Source organism: Syzygium oleosum, unplaced genomic scaffold (genome assembly GCF_021117445.2).
Source record: "Syzygium oleosum isolate NSW1041296 unplaced genomic scaffold, Sole_v2.1 Sole_v2.10, whole genome shotgun sequence".
NCBI lineage: Eukaryota > Viridiplantae > Streptophyta > Magnoliopsida > Myrtales > Myrtaceae > Syzygium > Syzygium oleosum.
This window is the reverse complement of record NW_026607494.1, coordinates 9,708,324-9,728,002: the sequence shown is the minus strand read 5'-3', so window position 1 is coordinate 9,728,002 and position 19,679 is coordinate 9,708,324. Positions and strand designations below refer to the sequence as shown.

Sequence of the window (19,679 nt, the reverse complement as noted above, 5' to 3'; positions counted from 1 at the left end):
CTATAAATGTTTGTTATTTTCGTTTCTATTAGCAAATTTGCAATGAGAAAGGTAATTTCCAACCTATCTACAGTTAGCAACTTCTTATAGTTGGTAAAAACTAAGTTTGAACAGTAACAATTGGTGAACTTCAGGCGTAGTTAGAAACCTAATATATAACATGCAGTTGCTCCCAATTCATCCATAGTAATTGTTATGCGATTATGATAATTGTCTAGGCGATGTGATAAGTATGATCGATTGCGTCCATGGTCAATAGCTGCGAAAATATACTTTTTTTTTTTTTGGTAAGGTAAGAAGTGCGAAAATATACTTTGATCATTCCTAAAAGCATAGTAAAAGTGTTCCTTCTATTATACAAACTCTAATATCTCCATACAAAAGATCGTTCTTCCGTAAAAGCAATTGGATAAAGAGGGTGCTATACAAGTTCCAATAGGATAGAGAAAGAAAAAAGAATTGGCGATCTAGTTGTCCTTACAATTTCGCGAGTAACTCGAAGACAATCTAGTCTGCGACTGAAAGAAATCGAAGGGGGTTCCGGCCCCGAAAGACTTCCTGGTGGAATTGGGAGAATCCGAAAGTAAAGGCTCGTAGACTGGATTTCTGTTCTTGGGTTGAGTGATTGACAACGGAGAAACGTCCCTCTCTGTCGACCTTGGCTGTGGTTCTATGTTTCCCAGGGACAAAATCGGTCCCCCCATGCGTTCGGCCTGCTGGAGTTTATTGATTTGATTAGGTCTGTATGTATATCTGAAATACTTAAGAGCTAGAATAGGACCCATTCCTGCTCCGACTATGACCTGCGAGATGAAAAAAAAAAAAAAAACTTGTTCGGTTAGAAAGAGCGCACGCAACCTTAATCTAGCATCAAGAGTGCATTTTGGTTCATTTGCACTTGTCCAGATCGTATTGCTCGGGTTTAGAGGAGATACAGTGAAAATGTACAGAGAAAAATATGCAATGTAGTAATTATTTCGGTCACCGCTGCCATATCATCTTAATTTTGTGCGATTACCTTAACCTGATAATCCTTTCTTGTAGAATAGCTTCGCCATAATTGACTGCTAAAAAGAGAGATAATTGAGCCCAAATGGAACATGCATCAACAAAACAAATACTCACCAACATAGTTAGCCAGTAAGACGGTTGTTGGCACAACCGGAACATTATCGTATACATCCCTGATGAAGGGATGGCACTGAACATCCAGTTCATGATGTAGAATGCAAGCAAATTTCCCCATATGGCGAGATGTTGCAATATAGTGAACGAGCTGCATTTGCAATCGAAGTTTAAGGTATTACCAATTGACAAGCAGTCAAAGAAAAAACTGCATAACAAATAACTCAGCATGAAGCCATGACCCATTAATTTTTTCACTAGGAACATGAAGTATCGAAAAAAGCCAAACTTATAGTAGCAAAACAGTGAATATCGCGAAGCTTACTTTGTTTCCAGTGTCACCACGAAGGCTTGCAACCATATACATCCAGAGAGCGCTACCATAGATACCTCCTCCATTTCGCTCTTCTCAAAAGCATATGCACGCATGCTGATGGCAAATACAACAACCGCCTGCATTTACAAGCCACATTCATTAAACACAGAATAACAAGCACGAGCCAGCAGTCAATTAAATTGTGTAATGTCCAATTGCTTTATTTCACACAAGACCGAATCCTCTAACAGGCTAAAATGTATTACTTGAATATTTGGCCTTCCAAGGAATGAAGCTGGCAAATGACTGTGGTATATCCAAAGACGACCTTCTCAGTGTACAATCACATAGCCATGACTTCGTTTCACTTAAGGCAACCAAAAGGGTACTCATATATACTAGAATTTCATATCGAAAAGAGAATATGAAATTCCATACTCATACAATGGCATCTTAGATATTTTTCCAAAGTTCAGGGGGTCACCATTAGCTGTTCCTATAATTTGATCAACAAAATTATTATTCAATTCTGTTGAATCAGAGAAAAGAACCTGCGGTCAGCTAATCTTTCTGAAAAAGTAAAATCACAGAACAAGAAACGGTCTAAATTTGCACTTACATGAAAAAGTGATCGTCCAAACCATCCAGCAAATGTGCTAGGATTCAGAAGCCTGTTTCAAGAAGTAACGTTAAAGAAAATTTTCTGCACCGAGAGCCAAAAGAGAGTAAAATCCTATGCTCATGATCTCACAACAAATTGAGGACACACCTCCCAGCTTGGCAGTAAAAAAGAATTTGTGGATGCTGCATAACGGTCTCTTCACCAACATCTTTGTCAAGTACACTAACTAAGACAGGGATGCTGGTGTAGAAAACATTGTAGGCCATCAAACTAACCGAGTTGAAAAGACTGGTTCCAGAAATACCTGATACGAAGGAGAAACTGGTAGTGTGTTTGTGTTAGAACAACAGGTACAAGCGTAAGGTGTACATGCATGCACAAGAGCATGCAAGCACAGAGACACAGTACAGAGAGAGAGAGAGAGAGAGAGAGAGAGAGAGAGAGAGAGAGAGAGAGAGAGAGGAACCATAATGATGGGAACTCACAAGATTTGGATGAAACATATGAGTAATGATTTATAGAAAGAATACTGCGAGAGAAATGCTGTTCGGTTGTAGGAGTATCGCCCATGAACCAGTATCAATCTTTTCAGAAATCTGAATTCTGTAGACACCAGTCAGAAAGTCAACATTTAGAAGTCCCATGGCAGCAAGCACATAGAGGAAACTATAAAACAATACATGCCACATATTCTGAAAGAATAATCCCAATAATAAAGTATTTCAAAGGTTGAGCCAGATGAAATGATCTCCTGGAACATGAAACTTGTTGACCAGACCCAAATATGTATACTGGTCATCCCCATTTAATTTCAGAGAAATTTTAGATCTAATAATCTCCCCACTTTCACAGACCATCCTACTATTCCCGTTTCTACAGGTAGAACTTCCCAGCACACCGGTCTCTCCATCGGAATAATGTGAACTTCTTTATGGTTAGATAATAAAAGTGCTGCCCACACGACGTTACTACTGCGTATAGCTGAGACTGCATAGAGTCATGATTATCTACAGCAGAGGTCAGTTTCCACAGAAGAAATAGCAACTTAATACCCTTAATAAGGTGTGAAGCTAAGTAGCACCGACATCGACACACGACACAACACAACATGACATGCCAACATGTCATTTCTCAAAATATAGAGAATTCTGACACGTTGGGACACATTGTATTTTAAATGTCTATATATATATATATATATATATACATGATAAATTATCATTTTTATGATTATTAATCAAATTAATTTGATTCAAATCCACAAATGAATAAATAATAAAAAAAAAAGTGTTGAATGAGTGTCGGTGGCCGACACAGACACGGAGGCCCCCGGAGAGTGTTCGTGCTTCCTAGGTGTGAAGTACCAGCGGTCCAGCCCATAGAACCCAAAATCTTTCGGCATTTTCAACAAAAGAAGTCCAAAAGGAATCTATTTTCTGAATTAGCAACATTGTTTCTTCAAATGACCACACATTCTACATATTTATAGCCGTGAAGTACGAATGATTTGATGTCCATGCAAACATCCAAACCAGAAAAGAACACACATTGGACATGAGCAGCAATACTTACTCCCAATGCTATAATCAGCAGCCCTAGCTGCCTGTAGTCCTTCTCTACCACTAATGCCAATTCCTATGTCAGCTTGTTGAATCATCTTGACATCGTTTCCACCATCTCCAATGGCCAAGGTTCTGTAGTCACATGATTTTAAGAGTTGCACAAGCTGCACGAGGAACACAAGATATGACACGTAATGTGGCTGAAATTGTATATTTAGGACAATAGGAACAACAATAGCAATTAGTGGTTAGATATATTTTAAATATTAATAAAAGTAATTATTGGTTTTTTCATACCGCCATCACAATTTAAAAATCATGTACAAGCATAATATACTGTAATTAATATTACTTTAAAAAAAAACTAAATTCACAGTTACCACAATATTATGAAGAGTAAACATCACCGGACTTTCTACCTCCTATCTTGAACATGTTCAGCTCCCAAAAAGCAACTTCAAGTCTAACCCCATAATGAAGATCATTCTACTCAAATAGAGGATATACACAATAATCAACAAAGATAAAGCTTTGTTGCTATATAGTTTGAACTTCTATATCATTTTTTAGGTTCTTGTCATGATACTCATGTAACTTTAAAGGCACAATGTTCTCAAAACAGCTTTAGACATATTCAAGTGAAATTCAGAGGACCAGCAGAAGCCAAAGGTACAGGAGTTTCCTGCAAATATAAATTATTTGACAATGATACAAATCATCAAGTTAAAAGGGGCGAAACCTTCTATACTAGTAGACAACCATTGGTCCCAAAGGCTTAAGCTGTCACAAAAACGGTATAACATATTTTTACCACACCCCATCAAATGTTAGCTAAGCCTTACAGGTGAAACATGCATGTAACCATATTGAACAGACAAGTGAAAACAAAACACAATAATTAGAACAGAGGCAAGATAAAAATGAGAGCGAGGATTAAGACTCTTCATCTTTACTCCATTACCATGTTAGACAATTGTTTGTCCAAAGATCCCAAACTACCGAGAAACGGGCTTGTACTGTCTATATAATATATTAACTAACATGCTCCATACACTTAATTTCCCCATCTTATTACCACATCTAAAATTCATTAAACACTTGAGTTGACTCAGCTGCTGGCGCCCGACCGCATCTTGACCCCTATCCAATTTTTGGGCCAATTCCCCCCTCAATGGGAAAATAAAATGGAGCACCTAACAACGTATCTTCACATACCAAGAACTACAAGGTGGCTAAGTTCTTAGGCAGCAAATAAGTTCAGTTTGTATTAAACAAACAATCTACTGGTGATTCTCTGATCTGCTATTTGATCGAGTGACAATAAGCTGATGATTCTCTAATCTGGTAAGCGATCATATGCAAATAAAGAGATGCAAGATTCTGGTAAAATAACACCAATTAGAAAATTTTTAAAAAAAAATCCTAGCCTATCACTGATTACCCAAGACTTCTGTCATAATCTAACACCAAATATAGACACTTTTCAGTAGAATTACCTGAGCTTTTTGCGATGGTGTCACCCGGCAACATATAGCTGTCCTTGATAATATGGCTAAGTCAGTGAAAGCCTTCCGATGATATGTCAGAGCAATTTCAAGAGACCATCCATCAACAACAAATGCCACATCCTAATTCAAGGGAAAAGCTGGTTACCGAAAACCATGAAGCAACAATCACATTAATAAATTTGCACCCAAGCTGATCCATTGAACATATAACTTGAGCTCATAACTATAGGTGTCAGGTGTAGAAAGTGACAAACAGCTGAGTGGTTTAACCCTCATTACATCTCAGCATTTTATTTAGGAGGAATAATTAGCGGCACTCTAGACCAACAAGAAGATTATTCAAGAAGCAATAAGGGTATCTTTCTAGAACGGATACAGAAAATGTAATTTTTGTCTGTGCCTGTTTGTCATCTATTGTCGCAGGAAAAACCAACCCAAAAATTGTCAAGGAAGAGCAGAAGTCCTTATACTTTACAGACTGGAATGCCAACAGACGTCTACTATGTTCACCTTTACGATAGTACCCATTATTCTAGAACTTTGCCAGGAATAGATAACTCAATTGCTAGAGGGAGGCCCACTGGATGTAAATCACCCCAAAGCTCCTAGAAGACCGATCACCCTAAAGCTCCCATAAGACTACTAGAAAGGGGTCAAATATTGAAAGCTAGGATTTAGCACCGGATTTAAATGGTTTACGCTCTTCAAAATGCATGCCTACATATGTGAACATTCAAAGTCAAGGCTATGTGGCTCCTTCAAATTAAAGTCATCGCCAAATTCGATGGATAATTTTGTTCTAATAATTACGTGGCGGTGTTTCACCCTCTTAGTGACCTCTAATGAAATTTACCCTACTTAATTTATGTCATACAAAAGCGCCCAAAAAGATTCCCAGCGATACAAGTACTATGACCAAAAAATGTCCAACCCAATTCAACCTTCTTAGTTTAAGCGTTGCCAAAGGCAAGTATTTATCATCAAGAAACATTCTATTAAGACAATCAAATGCTATTTTTTTTCTCATACAATATCAAGCCAACAAAATGCTACACAATAACACAGCAAGAGAGAATTGACTGACCTAAGAAAGTGGTAAGGTGAACATTTATTGACGCACATGATTTACCATATGAAGTCTATAAACTTTACCTTAGGTTCTGAGGAAGTTATCCTCATTGTGAGCAAAACTCTTTCTAAGCTCCTACAAACTTCATCTTTGGTTTTCCCATCAATTAGAAGAAGCTGACCCTTGGGCTCTGCAAGAAATGCGAAGCGAGGGAGGTCAGGAAAGCATAAATTCTGCTGTTAGATTCTATCTTCCTCATTCTCCAGCACATGATGAGCAGAAATGCAAAATAAAATCAATCAACCTGGAGATATGAAGTTGCAAGACAGTGCAATCTGTATGGCAGTGTTCTGCTTGTCACCAGTAAGCATCCAAAAATTTATTCCCGCTCTTCTGAGCGTCTCAATTGTTTCTGGTACACCATCCTGAGTAGTAATGTAAGATATATCATTGTTCAAATACGACATCATCCTAAAGTCATATTAGAAAGAGCATGGGAAAATGGAGCCCTCTGAAAGGGGAAAAGTATATGCAGATGCAGAATGTCCGAGAGACATTTAAATAGTCACCTGAAGACGATCCTCTATTGCAGTGACTCCAAGAACTTCAAAATCATGCTCAATTCTTTGACACACCTCCGCTATTCTCCACTGCAAATCCAATTAATTCAGGAAATCAAGAAACACTATCTAAGAATAAGCCGGAAAGGTTATGTATAAAAGGAAAATAACAGAACAATGATTAGTGTACCATTTACCTCCCTATCAACCAATGTACTATTAGCCTCTTTGAATGATAGAGACCATTCATGATATTCATCAGCCATTAGTTCACGCCAAGCCAAGCATAAAGTGCGTAAACCCAGTTGAGAATATTGATCAACAGCTTCCACAAAGGTCCTTGTTTGTTGCCCTGGAAAATAATGGAAGTAGTCAAATATTTATATACTCATAATTAAGGAACCAACAAATTGCACCATTAACACTCCGATATCTATTTCTTGGTTTTCAGGGTGTAAAGAAAGACATGTAAGAGCACCATAACTAGCTATTGCAGTCTGACACAAGTTACATTACACCTACTGAATCTAAAATGACAAATCAAGTGCCTGAAATATTGATCCCTAGGTCAAATTCTCACTGAAATCAATACCAAAATCAGGCAAACAGGAAGACTTTCAATATGGCTATTTTTTATGAATTTCCAACACTACAAAAGTAGCATTTTGAAGCATGCACCAGGCAATCCAGCCACCAGCTGTATGCAACAAGCTCCCTTTGTATATAAAAAGGTTACTTTTTTAAGATTACCCCTGAAAGTTGATGTGGCATCTGAAAATTTTGTTTTTAAAAATCTTCAATAAAATCAACTCATCATTGAGCGCAAATCCTCAAATAAGAAGCAGGTGTTATCAGCAGAAGGTAGATGACATGTGCTGAAATCATCATATTCCAACCTAGAAGATTCAATAGCATTCCCTGAACACTGCTACCATTTTAAATTCCTGAAGAAGCATCCCATCAAAAGGAAAAGAGTATATAAATACTTAAGCTTGACATACAACCAAATCAACTAATCAAAAGAAAAACAATATCTCCCTCCTCCTTGAACGCTCAAAAGTCTGACAACAATTAAAGATAACAAAAAACGAGAAATCCTTGATCTCTAACCGGAGAAATATTACCGAAGAATACGCTTACAAGAACAAGGTGCCATTTTTTCAACATCTGATAGGCAGCGGAGTACTTTTATATGGTTGAGTAGGGTATAACCAGAAATGGTCCCTCAAAATCAAAAACACCATGTCTAAACATCTGAACAGCTCTTTTCATCCAACAAGTTTTAGCATGAGGATGGGGCTAACCAGGATTGGCATAAGGAAGTATTGCTTCATCTGCTCCTTTGGTCAACAGAAATATCTTTCCATTCTGGCAGTTTTTCACCACTATGGACATCCTTTTCCTATCAGATGTGAACTCTAGAGTTTCCAATACCTCATAATGAATAACTGTTCCATTGAACCTAATCTCTGCAAGATACAATATAGATATTAGTCATTTTAATTAAACATAGATGACTATGCAGAGTACAAGAGACAAAAAAGAAAATGACTGGTACCGATAATATTTGCATTCCTATTGAAAAGAACCATATGCAGTTTTGCAGCAGCATGAACAAGAGCATCTTCATCCTGAGATTGCGCCTTATATAAGATTGCTCCAGTTTTACTGCAGCAAGAAAATAAAAGCAAAGGCACCTTTAAAAACTGTAGCAGAAGTACATGGCATGCATGTCCAAATGGTATCTGTATGGTGAATTGCCAATACAATCAGTAACTTCAGATATGGAAGAGCAACTGGCCAGGAAAAAGTTGGGATCACCTTTGCACAGGGATAACTGTGTTGCATATTGCCATAACTGTTAGAAATCTGATAACATCTGGAGAGCCAGAGTCAATAGCATTAAGCAGTTCCACATCTGTATACAAAAGGAAAACTACTTATAAGAGCAAAGTTGGTCGCAGGAAGTGATCAAATACACTAGATGGTGACAGCACGAGATTCAAGCACAACATCAGTTTGCAGTTTTGATTAGGCATGGTAATTCTACATTGCTGTGCAAACTTCGAAAGCAATCTCCAACTGATACAACAAGTAGCTTCAAATGCTATAAATTACCTCAATGACTTAGCTGTAAGATCCCACATCATCACATTCATTGAATCAAAAATTACTTTAACACGAATTTTTAGGAACTGAAATAGGTGATTTTACCACTAACATTTAGGAATTGAAATAGATGACATGCAAGCATTTTAATCTAAACTTGACAACATCTTTTCTACCTTCTTCTCTCAGTATAGGGCACACGAACATAGCGTTCACATGTTGAGTTAAATAATTTATTCAATAACTCAAATAATAACTTAAATTGTGAAAGAACTGGAGCAGTGCTATACATTGAGGACAAAATCTGATGTCAGGACCCTATATCCTTCCATGACTCATAAAGGCCCAGAGTATCTGATCTAAACACAAATCATACAAAATGGTCATAGCCACAACTCTGCTTGTGTATTACAAGCCACATTTTAGCATATATACATGCAGGTCCAGACCTTTTGCAACAAAGCCACCCAATGCTTTCAATCAAGAATACGGAATTTATTTAGCAGACAATGCTACTTCTATGCTACTGAAACATTACTCCTCAGAAGCAACTTGTAACATTCTAGGCTATTGCTGCCAAATGTCCCAAACGATGTTCATCAGATGAATAGAGTAGCTTGGGTGTTTATATGAAATGGGTTGTTACCCATCGGCCACCAGCCCACTTGATAAGTCCAATTGAAGGAAACTAAACTAATAAAATACAGCAGCAAAAAAGGCTTGTATCAGGAGAAACTCGATCACTCATGACAATGTCATCTCTCGAAAAAGGTAGTGATCAATTTTCCCTTTGCCCTCAGCCGGTCTCTCTATTTATTCGTGTAACCAGAAACATCATTTACCATCTCCCCTCCCTTTCAGTTTTCGAGCAACTATAAGAGGAAAATCCTTTAGGCCAGTTGATGCATTAATCTCATTGCAATTGCAAGGATTATTAGGTTTAACGAGGTGGAAAAGTAGAGCCAATGGCATTTCTTTCTTACAATTAACTAAGCGGGTTTATTATTGAACGTGCCTGATTCCTCAAAAGAAGTGGACCTAACATAATGGCAACCTGGATCCGGAAAAAAAAAACCATGTATAACTCCACTCCTGGACCAAAAATACTCAAGCAAGTTTGCAGACCTTACTAGACTAAACGTACCAATGGCAATCCCCACTAATGATTCTAATTACCTAGAGAACCTCTTTTTTACTTTGATTATTTTCATGTACAAAATGGCAACAAGATTTTCAACTGCTAATGCTCCAAGGACTAGAAAGAATGATCACATAGAAAGAAAGGTGTCGCATGCTTTAACAGAATCAGGACCTTTCAAGGCATCCCCAGATTCATTTCCATGAAATTTGCCACTGATGCAGCATCTTCTAAAAATCATCTTGTTTTCGGTGAGTGTTCCAGTTTTGTCAGTCAGAATGTATTCAACTTGGCCCAAGTCCTCACTTATTGCTGTGCTGCCAAGGGGAGAGAACATTTGCTACATAAAAATGCTTTCAAGATATGCCAATCTCTAGTACCGGTTTCTTAAGTTACACAACTTACTTTGTAGCATGGGCACGAGTACCAGTTTCCTGGTCAATCATTTTCTGATCCCAATCAATAAATTTTGCATATAGACTTTTCACGAGGTCCAGAGATACCTGCCAAAAGTTGTTCAATGTTCTCAAAGTTACTAATTTATCTGAAGCTCTTTTAGTGCAGAATTTCTCTAAAACATTTCTGTAGTCTCCAGCTTGAAATAGAACACAGGATATTAGGCCAAGCTACCACTCTCTTTTTGTTAGGTAAAGCTACACATTACCAGCAAAATCATTTGATTCAGTCAAAGTTGACATAGTAGCTCAATTGCCTATGCATAGCAAAAATTAACTGGATTGATTCAAAAAGTTAGTTCCAGCTCCCGGCACTAACCACTAAGCAACTCTAAGCATTTTTGGCCACTTCCATCTTCACTACCAGAGCAACCACCTGTACTGAGGCAGGTAGAAGCCTCTAATACTTTATCAAAACTTTGATCACCTCTCTAACAAGTTTTCGTTTCATTACAATGGTATCACCGAATTCATAGACTTCAGCTGTTTGTGAGAATGTAAATAGCAGCTTTACTAGCTATAATTTCCATTATGATTTGATGGAAAACCAATCTTGATGTCTGCATAATGCACAGAAAAACTGCTGCAAGAATCTTGAAGAGTCAAGACTTAATTCGTAAAGAAAGAATGATTACATAGAACAGCCCTTTTTTTTCCTCGAGCCGCGTCATATTTCCTTTCTTCCTAAAAGTTAAAGTTACCTTTCTTGCAATAGGTCAACTCCAACAAAGATCAAAATGCTACGATAAAGAAGAAATTTTTGCGATTATTCAATCATAATCTTGACATCTCACCTTAATAGATATGGGAATCATGATGGAACAAAGAAGCTCAAACCGCAAAGGTATGACCAAGAGCTCATACCAGGGACCTTTGTGTGGATACATGACATACCATTGCTTCACCAAAAAAGGATCCAAAAAGAAGGAAATACAAAATCAGCTTATGCTGCAAATTGCAGTTAAACATAAGGGGGTCAACTTTACTAGGAAAAAGCAAATCCAAGTGGCATAATAGGAAAAAACAAACAATAACTACATTCCAGAGCCTCTTCCATATAAGTCATGGGCAAGAATATAGACACCAGGAAAGCATTAACAAAAGAATAAAAAAAGAAAGAGATCATGAATCACAGACTACCATGGGACCGTATAAAGACATTACAGAGCCATAGGTGATAATTCATCTAAGGACACAAACTCTCACTGTATAAACTGTTGAAGAACAGAACCATAAAGCAAATGAAGCTGTCTAATAAGAATTTTTTTTATAAACAAAGCCGTCTAATATGTATTGTCTATTTAAGAATGAGGCAATTTATCAAGGACTACGGACGTAAATAGATAGCAACTGAAGAACTAAGATTAAAATACTCAAATGACATCCATATAACTAAGGTAAAAAGAGAGATTCAAAAGTGCAAAAGAACAGTAGAGATACTCAAAGCAAAGTGGAGTTCATAGATGATTGGTTCACCAGAAACGTAATCAAAAGTCGGCAGGACCAGATATACAGCAGACATTGAACTAATGGCTGTTTCCAAACTTTAGTGATAGAGCAAATCTCACCTAGGGGAATGAGCAGATATACAGAGAAGCAAATGGATGCGCGGACATTCTGGCTAGATTGGGAAAGGAGCAGCATATGCAGTTTACTATTTTTCACTAGCATCCCCGACGCTATTAAGGATATTTTGTATAAGGATGCACTTGACAGTAGTTTGACCACGAATGATGTGAATGATGATGTTTCTTTCACTGAAGAAAAAAACCTCACCTCACCCCTCAGCAAATGAAGGCATGCAATGTTTTCCACAAAGGAATGTTGGAGTCATATCACCAAGTCAAAATATTTGAAGACTAGCATATAACCATTCCCATTTTATGAAATCACTGGATATTCATGTGCATAAACTCTGAAATCACCTCACTTGTCTATTGTTAGTAGATACTTGAGCTACACAATTTGTTGTTACCAAATCCCATTGCTTATGACTAGAAACTTAAAAAAACTCGAAGGTCAAGAAAATAGTTCCAACAGCTTGGCTTTAAAATATGTTTAATTTTTCCAGAAAATTTTACTCAGTGAACGTTATGAAAACTACACTGTATCCTTCAGGAGATTAATTGCTAGATCTTAATTCATGAAGATATTTATGATCTTAGCTAACGCATCTGACATTTAGTTCAATATCTTTCTACCAGCTTTTATATGCACTCTCTCCTCAGCCATGCACTATTACTCTGAAGTACGAAGTTTTAAAAAGCAATACTTATGAAAGTACTTTCACTTTGCAACGCAGGAAATAAGATAATCAAAATGTGGAATCAAAATGGTGGAATCATAAAGCAAATAGATGTCCCACCAAATGACATGTAGAAGTTTTCCAGAAAAAGAAGTTCAATTCCATATGACTTGAAAATCAATCAACAAGAAGTTTACATGGTAGGAGCTTAGTTGATCTCACTAACCTTTATTGCTTCCGTGTCCTTCCATACATTACCAGCTATCCCCAAAACCATTACAACAACTATTTGGAAGATAAATATGGCTCCAGTCAACTTGTCAATCATGGCATCCACAGCTGTAAGCTTAGGCTCTGGTACACCCCTGCTCATACCCATCTTTGTTTCATTACCTGAAGCAATAAATCAAAAAGAAATATGCGCCTTAATTGCACCCTTAATGGTGAGGCACTAGCAGTTATTATTTATGTGACAAAGAAAGCAATAGTGTCAATGCATATGTCATTAGAACTTTCTCGTATTCTGCTACAATACAAGTATAATCCTGTGTATCCACAAGAACTAAGTTTTCTAGCTATTAATATATAACTCCATTGAGGGAGCAAAACTTACGATCATTAGACTATGATCGGAAGCTTCCCTTTTCAGTGGGAAAAGTGTTAGAAAAGTCCTAAACCTATTGCATTGGTGCCAATTTACTCCTAAACCTTTTTTTGGTGCCAATTAGTCCTAAACCTTTTGTCTTTGTGCCAATTCAATCCTTCCGGTTCATTTTGGCCGGATATTGCTAACGTGGACACCGGTCGACCTACAGGGTACTGTCGGCGATGATGTGGATAACTTTTAATAATATTTTAATTTTTTTCGATTTTTTTTTTAATTTTCTTTTCTTTTCTTTTCTTTTTCTTTTTCTTTTTTTCTTTCCCTTTCTTCTTCCTCAAGCGAGCCCCGCCGACCACTGCGAGGCTCAACCTCGCCAGCAACAGCGAAGGCTTGCCTCGCCCTCGCCAATGGCTGCAAGGTCACGGCCTTCAACCTTGCAGGATGGCCACGAGGGTGGCCTCATGCTGGGCTGGCGAGGCTTGCCAAAGGCGGCAAGGTCGAAGGCCACGTCCTCGCAGCCACTGGCGAGGGTGAGGCAAGCCTCGCCAGCGGCTGGGAGAGACTCACCTTCGCCGCCGTTGGCGAGGGCGAGCCTCGCAAGTGGCCAACGGGGCTAGCCGGCCCTAGCCTCCAGCTGGTCGCCGAGGAGGAAGAAGAAAGGAAAAGAAAAAAAAAAAAGAAATAGAAAGAAAAGAAAAGAAAAAGATTTTTTTTAAAATAAATTTAAAAAATTCGAAAAATATTACAATATTATTAAAAGTTGTCCACGTCATCGCCGGCGGTGCCACGTAAGCCCGCCCGGCGTCCACGTCAGCAATATCCGGCCAAATTTAACCGGAAGGACTGAATTACCACAAAGACAAAAAGATTTAGGACTGAATTGGCACCAAAAAAAGATTTTAAACTAAATTAGCATCAATGCAATAGGTTTAAGACTTTTTTGACACTTTTCCCCCTTCCAGCACATCATTCCCTGCAAACCCCAAAGAAGACAGTAGAAAGAAGCAAACACCAATAACATTGTCATCCTAATGCTACTCCCCCAACCAAAGAGCTGGAAAAAACGAGTTATATGAAAAGTGCATGCTTTTACCACATACATATATGAAGCTAAAAACACACATAACCACGTAATTTCCAGAATTGCCTATCCATTTCTTTCTTCTAAACTTGAATACATTATGAACTATCTTTATCGTGATGTCTTCTATCTGCCAAACACCTTCTACAGATCTTTTCTTGAACCTCCAATGCTTGCCTCCACAGTAGCAATGGTGGAACTTCTCTAATTTCAAATTCATTTAGATTCTGCTCATAGTTACTAGTTCATTTTATTGTTAGCTAAAGCCAGGATAACTTGATGCCAACACCATCCACAGTAGCAAAATTTAATGCTTAACTGGCTAATTGCAATGTGGCAAGTTGTCTTCCACATTTGGCATGTCCATCTTAGTCCAAGTCATCACAACTCGATGTCTACATGCTCTCTCTCTCTCTCTCTCATGCGTACGCACACTCGCCCGCATGCACTCACCCACGCACGCATCTCTTTCCCATCTTTCTCATCCTTATTCTTAACAAGCCAAATACAAAGAAATGAAGAATTAAAAAAGCTCATTTCGAAGGACTTTACTTCGCCTAGTCAAATACTGAGAAATAAAGTTGTTCTAGCCAACACACCTGTATAAACAGCTACTCCACAAGCCCACTCTGTATTCCGCAAGTAGCATGTTTGAAGAATGGTGTTTTTTATGGTTAAAGGGCACACGTCATTGTCAAGAAATGGAGGAAGTAATCGAAGGTTAGCATCAAATCTTCTGATGTCCCTATCAGGACTGGGGCACTCAATAACACCCTGTTGAAGATCCCTTTCATAATATTAGCCAGGATAAACAACCAGGATGGTTCACCAAAATATAGGTAACATTCTTGCCTTGATTTTGTGCAACAGTTCAGGATCGATTCCCATGCAAGCAGAAGGTACAACCCTTGTCTTTAAATCGGTTTCACCGTCAAGGGCAGCCGTCTGCACATGTTACAAGAGACTACATAATCCTTTTAAAGAAGGACATGAAATTGATACAACAAAAGTAGTGTACCGACAAAATTAGATGAATTGCATCATATTTTTCTTTTCAAATTCACATCAATACGCTAACAATAATTCTCACGGAAATTTATATATTTGGAAAGATGACTTAAAGCACTCAGTGGCAAGATGTAAACTAAATGCCGGACAAATCTAAGTGGTGAGTGACTGGCCTAGCACAATGCCCAACACCAAGTGCCGAGGATGGTAATATGTTGAAATTATTTTCTTAAATCGATGATAGACCGGACAGCTGACCTGGATGAATTATTTGACTCCTGATCTTACATGTTTTAGCTCGAGCATTATAGTTGTTAGGGCATTTTATACTAATCTATCCTCATACTAGAATATGTGCCGTAAAACTTAGGTTTGAAGTCTCTCATCCCTCTTAGGCATGCTGAACAGCTAATGAGTTGCACACCAATTCTTTCGCGCAGATAGCACAGCCCTAATATCTGCTTAAAATCTAACCATAACATATAAGAGGAACGACACTAGAGGATCTGCCCTGGCTAAAGTCAAAGCTGCTCAAGTTTTCAATTAGGCACAAGAAAGGTTCATTCATTACCTCTATATAGCAGAGTCCCTGTGGATCGGATGATCCAAGCAAAACTAGATCGCATGGTGCTTCATCATTCTCACGAAGCCATACAATGTTACCAACACGAATGTCCTGCGCCTGAATCTAGAAGAGAGGGCACATAATTTAAAAGAAAAGTAAGCACACAGTTATTTTCTTGAAAATCAGAGGTGTATAAATAAAGTCATTTCAGGATATGAAGTAGACTATCAACAACTATCACACATTTCCATTGATTCAGAGTCCCCCCAAAGATACTTTGGGCTCGATTCATCCCCAAGCCCTTATTATAGCAACTATAATTACGCTTAAAAGCAAAATGAAGTTCAGACCCTGAGGGGCACAATGCTGTCTTATCTGTATAACATCTGCAACGTCATCAAACTAAATATAACAAATAACCACCATCATTTTATGTGTCAAAGTAGAATATTATGTTAATAAACTTTATATCATTCAAATTGGTTCTCCAAGTGCAAGTGGACTAGACAAGAGCTTCTTTTTGAGGCAAAACATTTCTTTTGTGTCCTCTTTATTCAATGGTTATGATGAAATATGAGGTCTCCATAGTTCTACAACTCTACTCTTATCTGAAACATGAGGAGCACTCTCATCTCACCATTATTAATTCAAAACAGGAGATGAAGATACACATGATGTAGATTATCATAATCTCAAGTTGCTCTCTTAGGGCTGCAAATATTATGCACAATTCCTCTTTGTCTGTGCTCCCAGGCACCGAACCATTATCAAATCCAACCGCCTTTTCCAATCAAAGAGGTGAAGCTCAGTTTAAAAAGCCACTAATCCCATCAATAACCTAAACAGGGTATATCTTTCCTAGGGGCATACTCTCAAACAGACCTATCAAACAGACCAACATTAACTATGAACGTAGCATGTCCTGCTTTAGTAGAAGTATTGAGACAATAGGGACGCCGAACTATGAAAGGAGATTTGCAACACCCTGCACATCAGGAACAGGTTGACACAGCTGAGTTGGCTGGAAGCCTATTGGCTGCCTACATAATGTTGCTAGGCCAGGAATTGGTAAATCCACCATTAGCCTACTGAGGTCACATTTGAGATATATAGAGCCTTGCTTTCTAAACATCACTTTCTCTAGAAAACCTGCCTAAAAATTAGATTTCATGTATCGGTAGTTTTCAAATATACGAAGGAAAGTTACTACTTTGATTGAACTGGCATTTCAGTTATACAGCTAATAGTCAGAAAGCATACATATTTTCATTTCATAATCGCTGAAGGTTATGAACATGAACTATGGGTAAATTCTGTAACGACCACGTAACAACAATACTTCTATATTGTATATACTAAATAGAAACCATTATCAGCATAGGGAGCACTGTGATCTACGGAGAGGGAAAAACAGCAAATGACAGAAACTATAATTAACTACCAGACTTCTATAATCTGAAAAGTTCAAATCAGTGGCAAACATGCAATAACTAACAAACCAATCCACATGATAAAAGCCCTTGAGAAGATCAGTAGCCATTCTGCAACAGTTAAAAGAAAGAAACAGCTTCCTTCCGCAGAAAAAAAATAGGGGGGATTTTTTTGGGGACAAAGGGCTAGGGGAACTTGAGAATGATTTCTTTACCAATTTTTTTACTCCATGACGGACAATCCATACTTCTCTCTCATTTGCCTTCTTGTCAGAGAGATATCTATTGTAATCATCCCATGCCTCTTTTGTTGCTGAGACAGCAAATATAAAGATAAGTGGACCCCATGTACTGGCAGGATTCACTGGAGTAATAAGTGACCATAGCTGAAGGCAGGCAATCAACAGAAAATACTGGTTCATGAACCGGCTGAAAACAGAAAAAAAACAGAACTGTATTACATTCATATACAGAGTTAGATACTTCCCGATATCAGTAAATGAGAATCAATATTGGCTATGGGAAGTGGAAGAAGTGTAAGCAGACTGCCTTAAATAAGGATTTGTTCAGGAGTCTGTTGTTTTAGTTTCACAACCAATCTGCATATGAATTTTCTACGTTTTTTATTTGTTGACTAGCAATATCTAAGTAAGTCTCCCCACCGACACCAAAAAAAAAACTATAAAATAAATTGAGGCTCACCTGAACTGCTCCCATAAGTTCTTTGGAAGAAAATTCAATATAGTGTATTTTCTGTTGGATATTCGGTTGTCACAGTAGAGATCAGGAGATGATTCGTCGTCGGTGATATCAACATATCGCTTCATTGTTGTTCTTGAAGCAGATAATCAAGTCTATGCATTTCAAGACGATCAGATGCAGAGGACACAATGAGAAACAAATCCGCCAGTGGTTCCCATCCTGAATAGAGATATTCATCAACATATGCATAAGTCACACTACTGGCCAAATAAATAACTGAAGGGCATCAACACACCAAGGCCAATCTTCATCAAAGCCTTCCATGTTGATTCATGATGATGAGATTTGACAACTATTATAATGACGGCATGTACGCATGCCTACGAATGAACTAGGCCATGACTACCGCATCCTGAGCATCCTAAGAAAATGCCAATGAGTTAGTCTATGGCCTAGAGGCATCATAGCATATTAAATTCGCCCAACTGATATAAACACGATGCCGTTAGCACTCACTATGCGAAATGACTAATCTTTTCGATCTCCCGAAGGCGATAACTGAATGTGGGTATGCAGTTATTTAAATCTCATGCTTCCTTGGTTCCAGTGACTGACAGTGAACATTGATTCACTTCTAAAAAGGAGTAACAAAGTGGGAAAGTAGGAATTTACACTACCCATGTCAAGTATCTGCTTACACCGACAAGTTAGCTCGGAACACGATAGCTGGATATATTCTATCTATCGCCGCACAATTGATGGCATGCAGCTCCAATTCGAACTCCGTATCATTGTAACATTTCTAAACTGCCAAGGAGTTACCGCAATTGTTCACCTTACGGCCTCCCAATACCACCTTGTCCTCAACAAAAGAGAACCTCCAAGTCCAAACCTCACTTAAAAAAATCTAAACGCAGCTGATTCCAGCCACAACATTCGACGACCAAAATCTGAAAACAAAACCAACGCGCGAATTGCTGAGCATAAAGCTATCGGGGAGACGCGAGAATTCGATTCCCAACATGCTGGAAACCATAACGGGCGCGACTCGAGTCAAGAAACTGCGAATCGCCGAATCCGAGGAGCCCTCCGCGCTCTCATTTTCGGATCCAAGCTCAAGATACACGACCGTGGGACGCGATCGGAACGCCGACGGCCGAGTACCGCGCGAACGGGAACGGAATTTATCGGATGGAGAAGGGAGATCGGCTCACCGGAATCGACGGATCAGCACGATCCCGCGGGTGCGAATTCACGTCTCCCCGACTTTTTCCAGATGCGATCGGAGTCCGATTTCTTCCCCGTCGAGCTGTTCTTCTCCTCCTTCTCCTTGCTTCTCCCGGTTCTCGGGTTCCTTTCGGTTTTCCAGGTACCGTCCGTATGAGCAGGCGATGGAGGGGAAATGGTTGCGTGCGGCGGAGCGGGAGCCGGGCGGGGAGCGGTGAGCCGCGCCGTGGACCGTCGGATGACGGGGGAAAAGGGGCGCGTGGGGCGCGGGGGAAGGGAAGGGAAGTCAATCCTCAAACTGATTGTGCGACCGGTTAAGGATGGGGCCCACGTTACAAGGAAAAAACATGGAA

General features: G+C 38.8%; 1 protein-coding gene across 3 annotated transcripts; it reads right to left on the bottom strand.

The window, feature by feature from the left end:
• Window positions 1–325: 325 nt before the first annotated feature.
• On the bottom strand, window positions 326–19,568 carry LOC115685496 (phospholipid-transporting ATPase 2). Of its 3 annotated transcripts, none has more exons than XM_030610570.2 (25): window positions 19,314–19,566; window positions 18,100–18,318; window positions 17,613–17,826; window positions 15,974–16,090; window positions 15,247–15,339; window positions 14,994–15,168; window positions 12,936–13,102; window positions 11,259–11,363; window positions 10,415–10,512; window positions 10,184–10,326; window positions 8,584–8,680; window positions 8,321–8,430; window positions 8,067–8,231; window positions 6,960–7,114; window positions 6,772–6,852; window positions 6,507–6,627; window positions 6,286–6,392; window positions 5,122–5,253; window positions 3,636–3,789; window positions 2,549–2,666; window positions 2,211–2,384; window positions 2,061–2,112; window positions 1,451–1,578; window positions 1,126–1,276; window positions 326–803 (listed from the first exon to the last, which is right to left on the bottom strand). In XM_030610570.2, the coding sequence occupies exons 2-25, from the start codon at window positions 18,222–18,224 to the stop codon at window positions 468–470; spliced, it is 3,318 nt and encodes a 1,105-aa protein (XP_030466430.1). In that variant the 5' UTR covers window positions 18,225–18,318; window positions 19,314–19,566; the 3' UTR covers window positions 326–467. The 3 variants fall into 3 exon arrangements, with proteins under 3 accessions (XP_030466430.1, XP_056171240.1, XP_056171241.1); XM_056315265.1 differs by lacking the exon at window positions 19,314–19,566 and adding an exon at window positions 18,395–18,492; XM_056315266.1 differs by lacking the exon at window positions 5,122–5,253 and having other exon boundaries at window positions 19,314–19,568.
• Window positions 19,569–19,679: the final 111 nt, after the last annotated feature.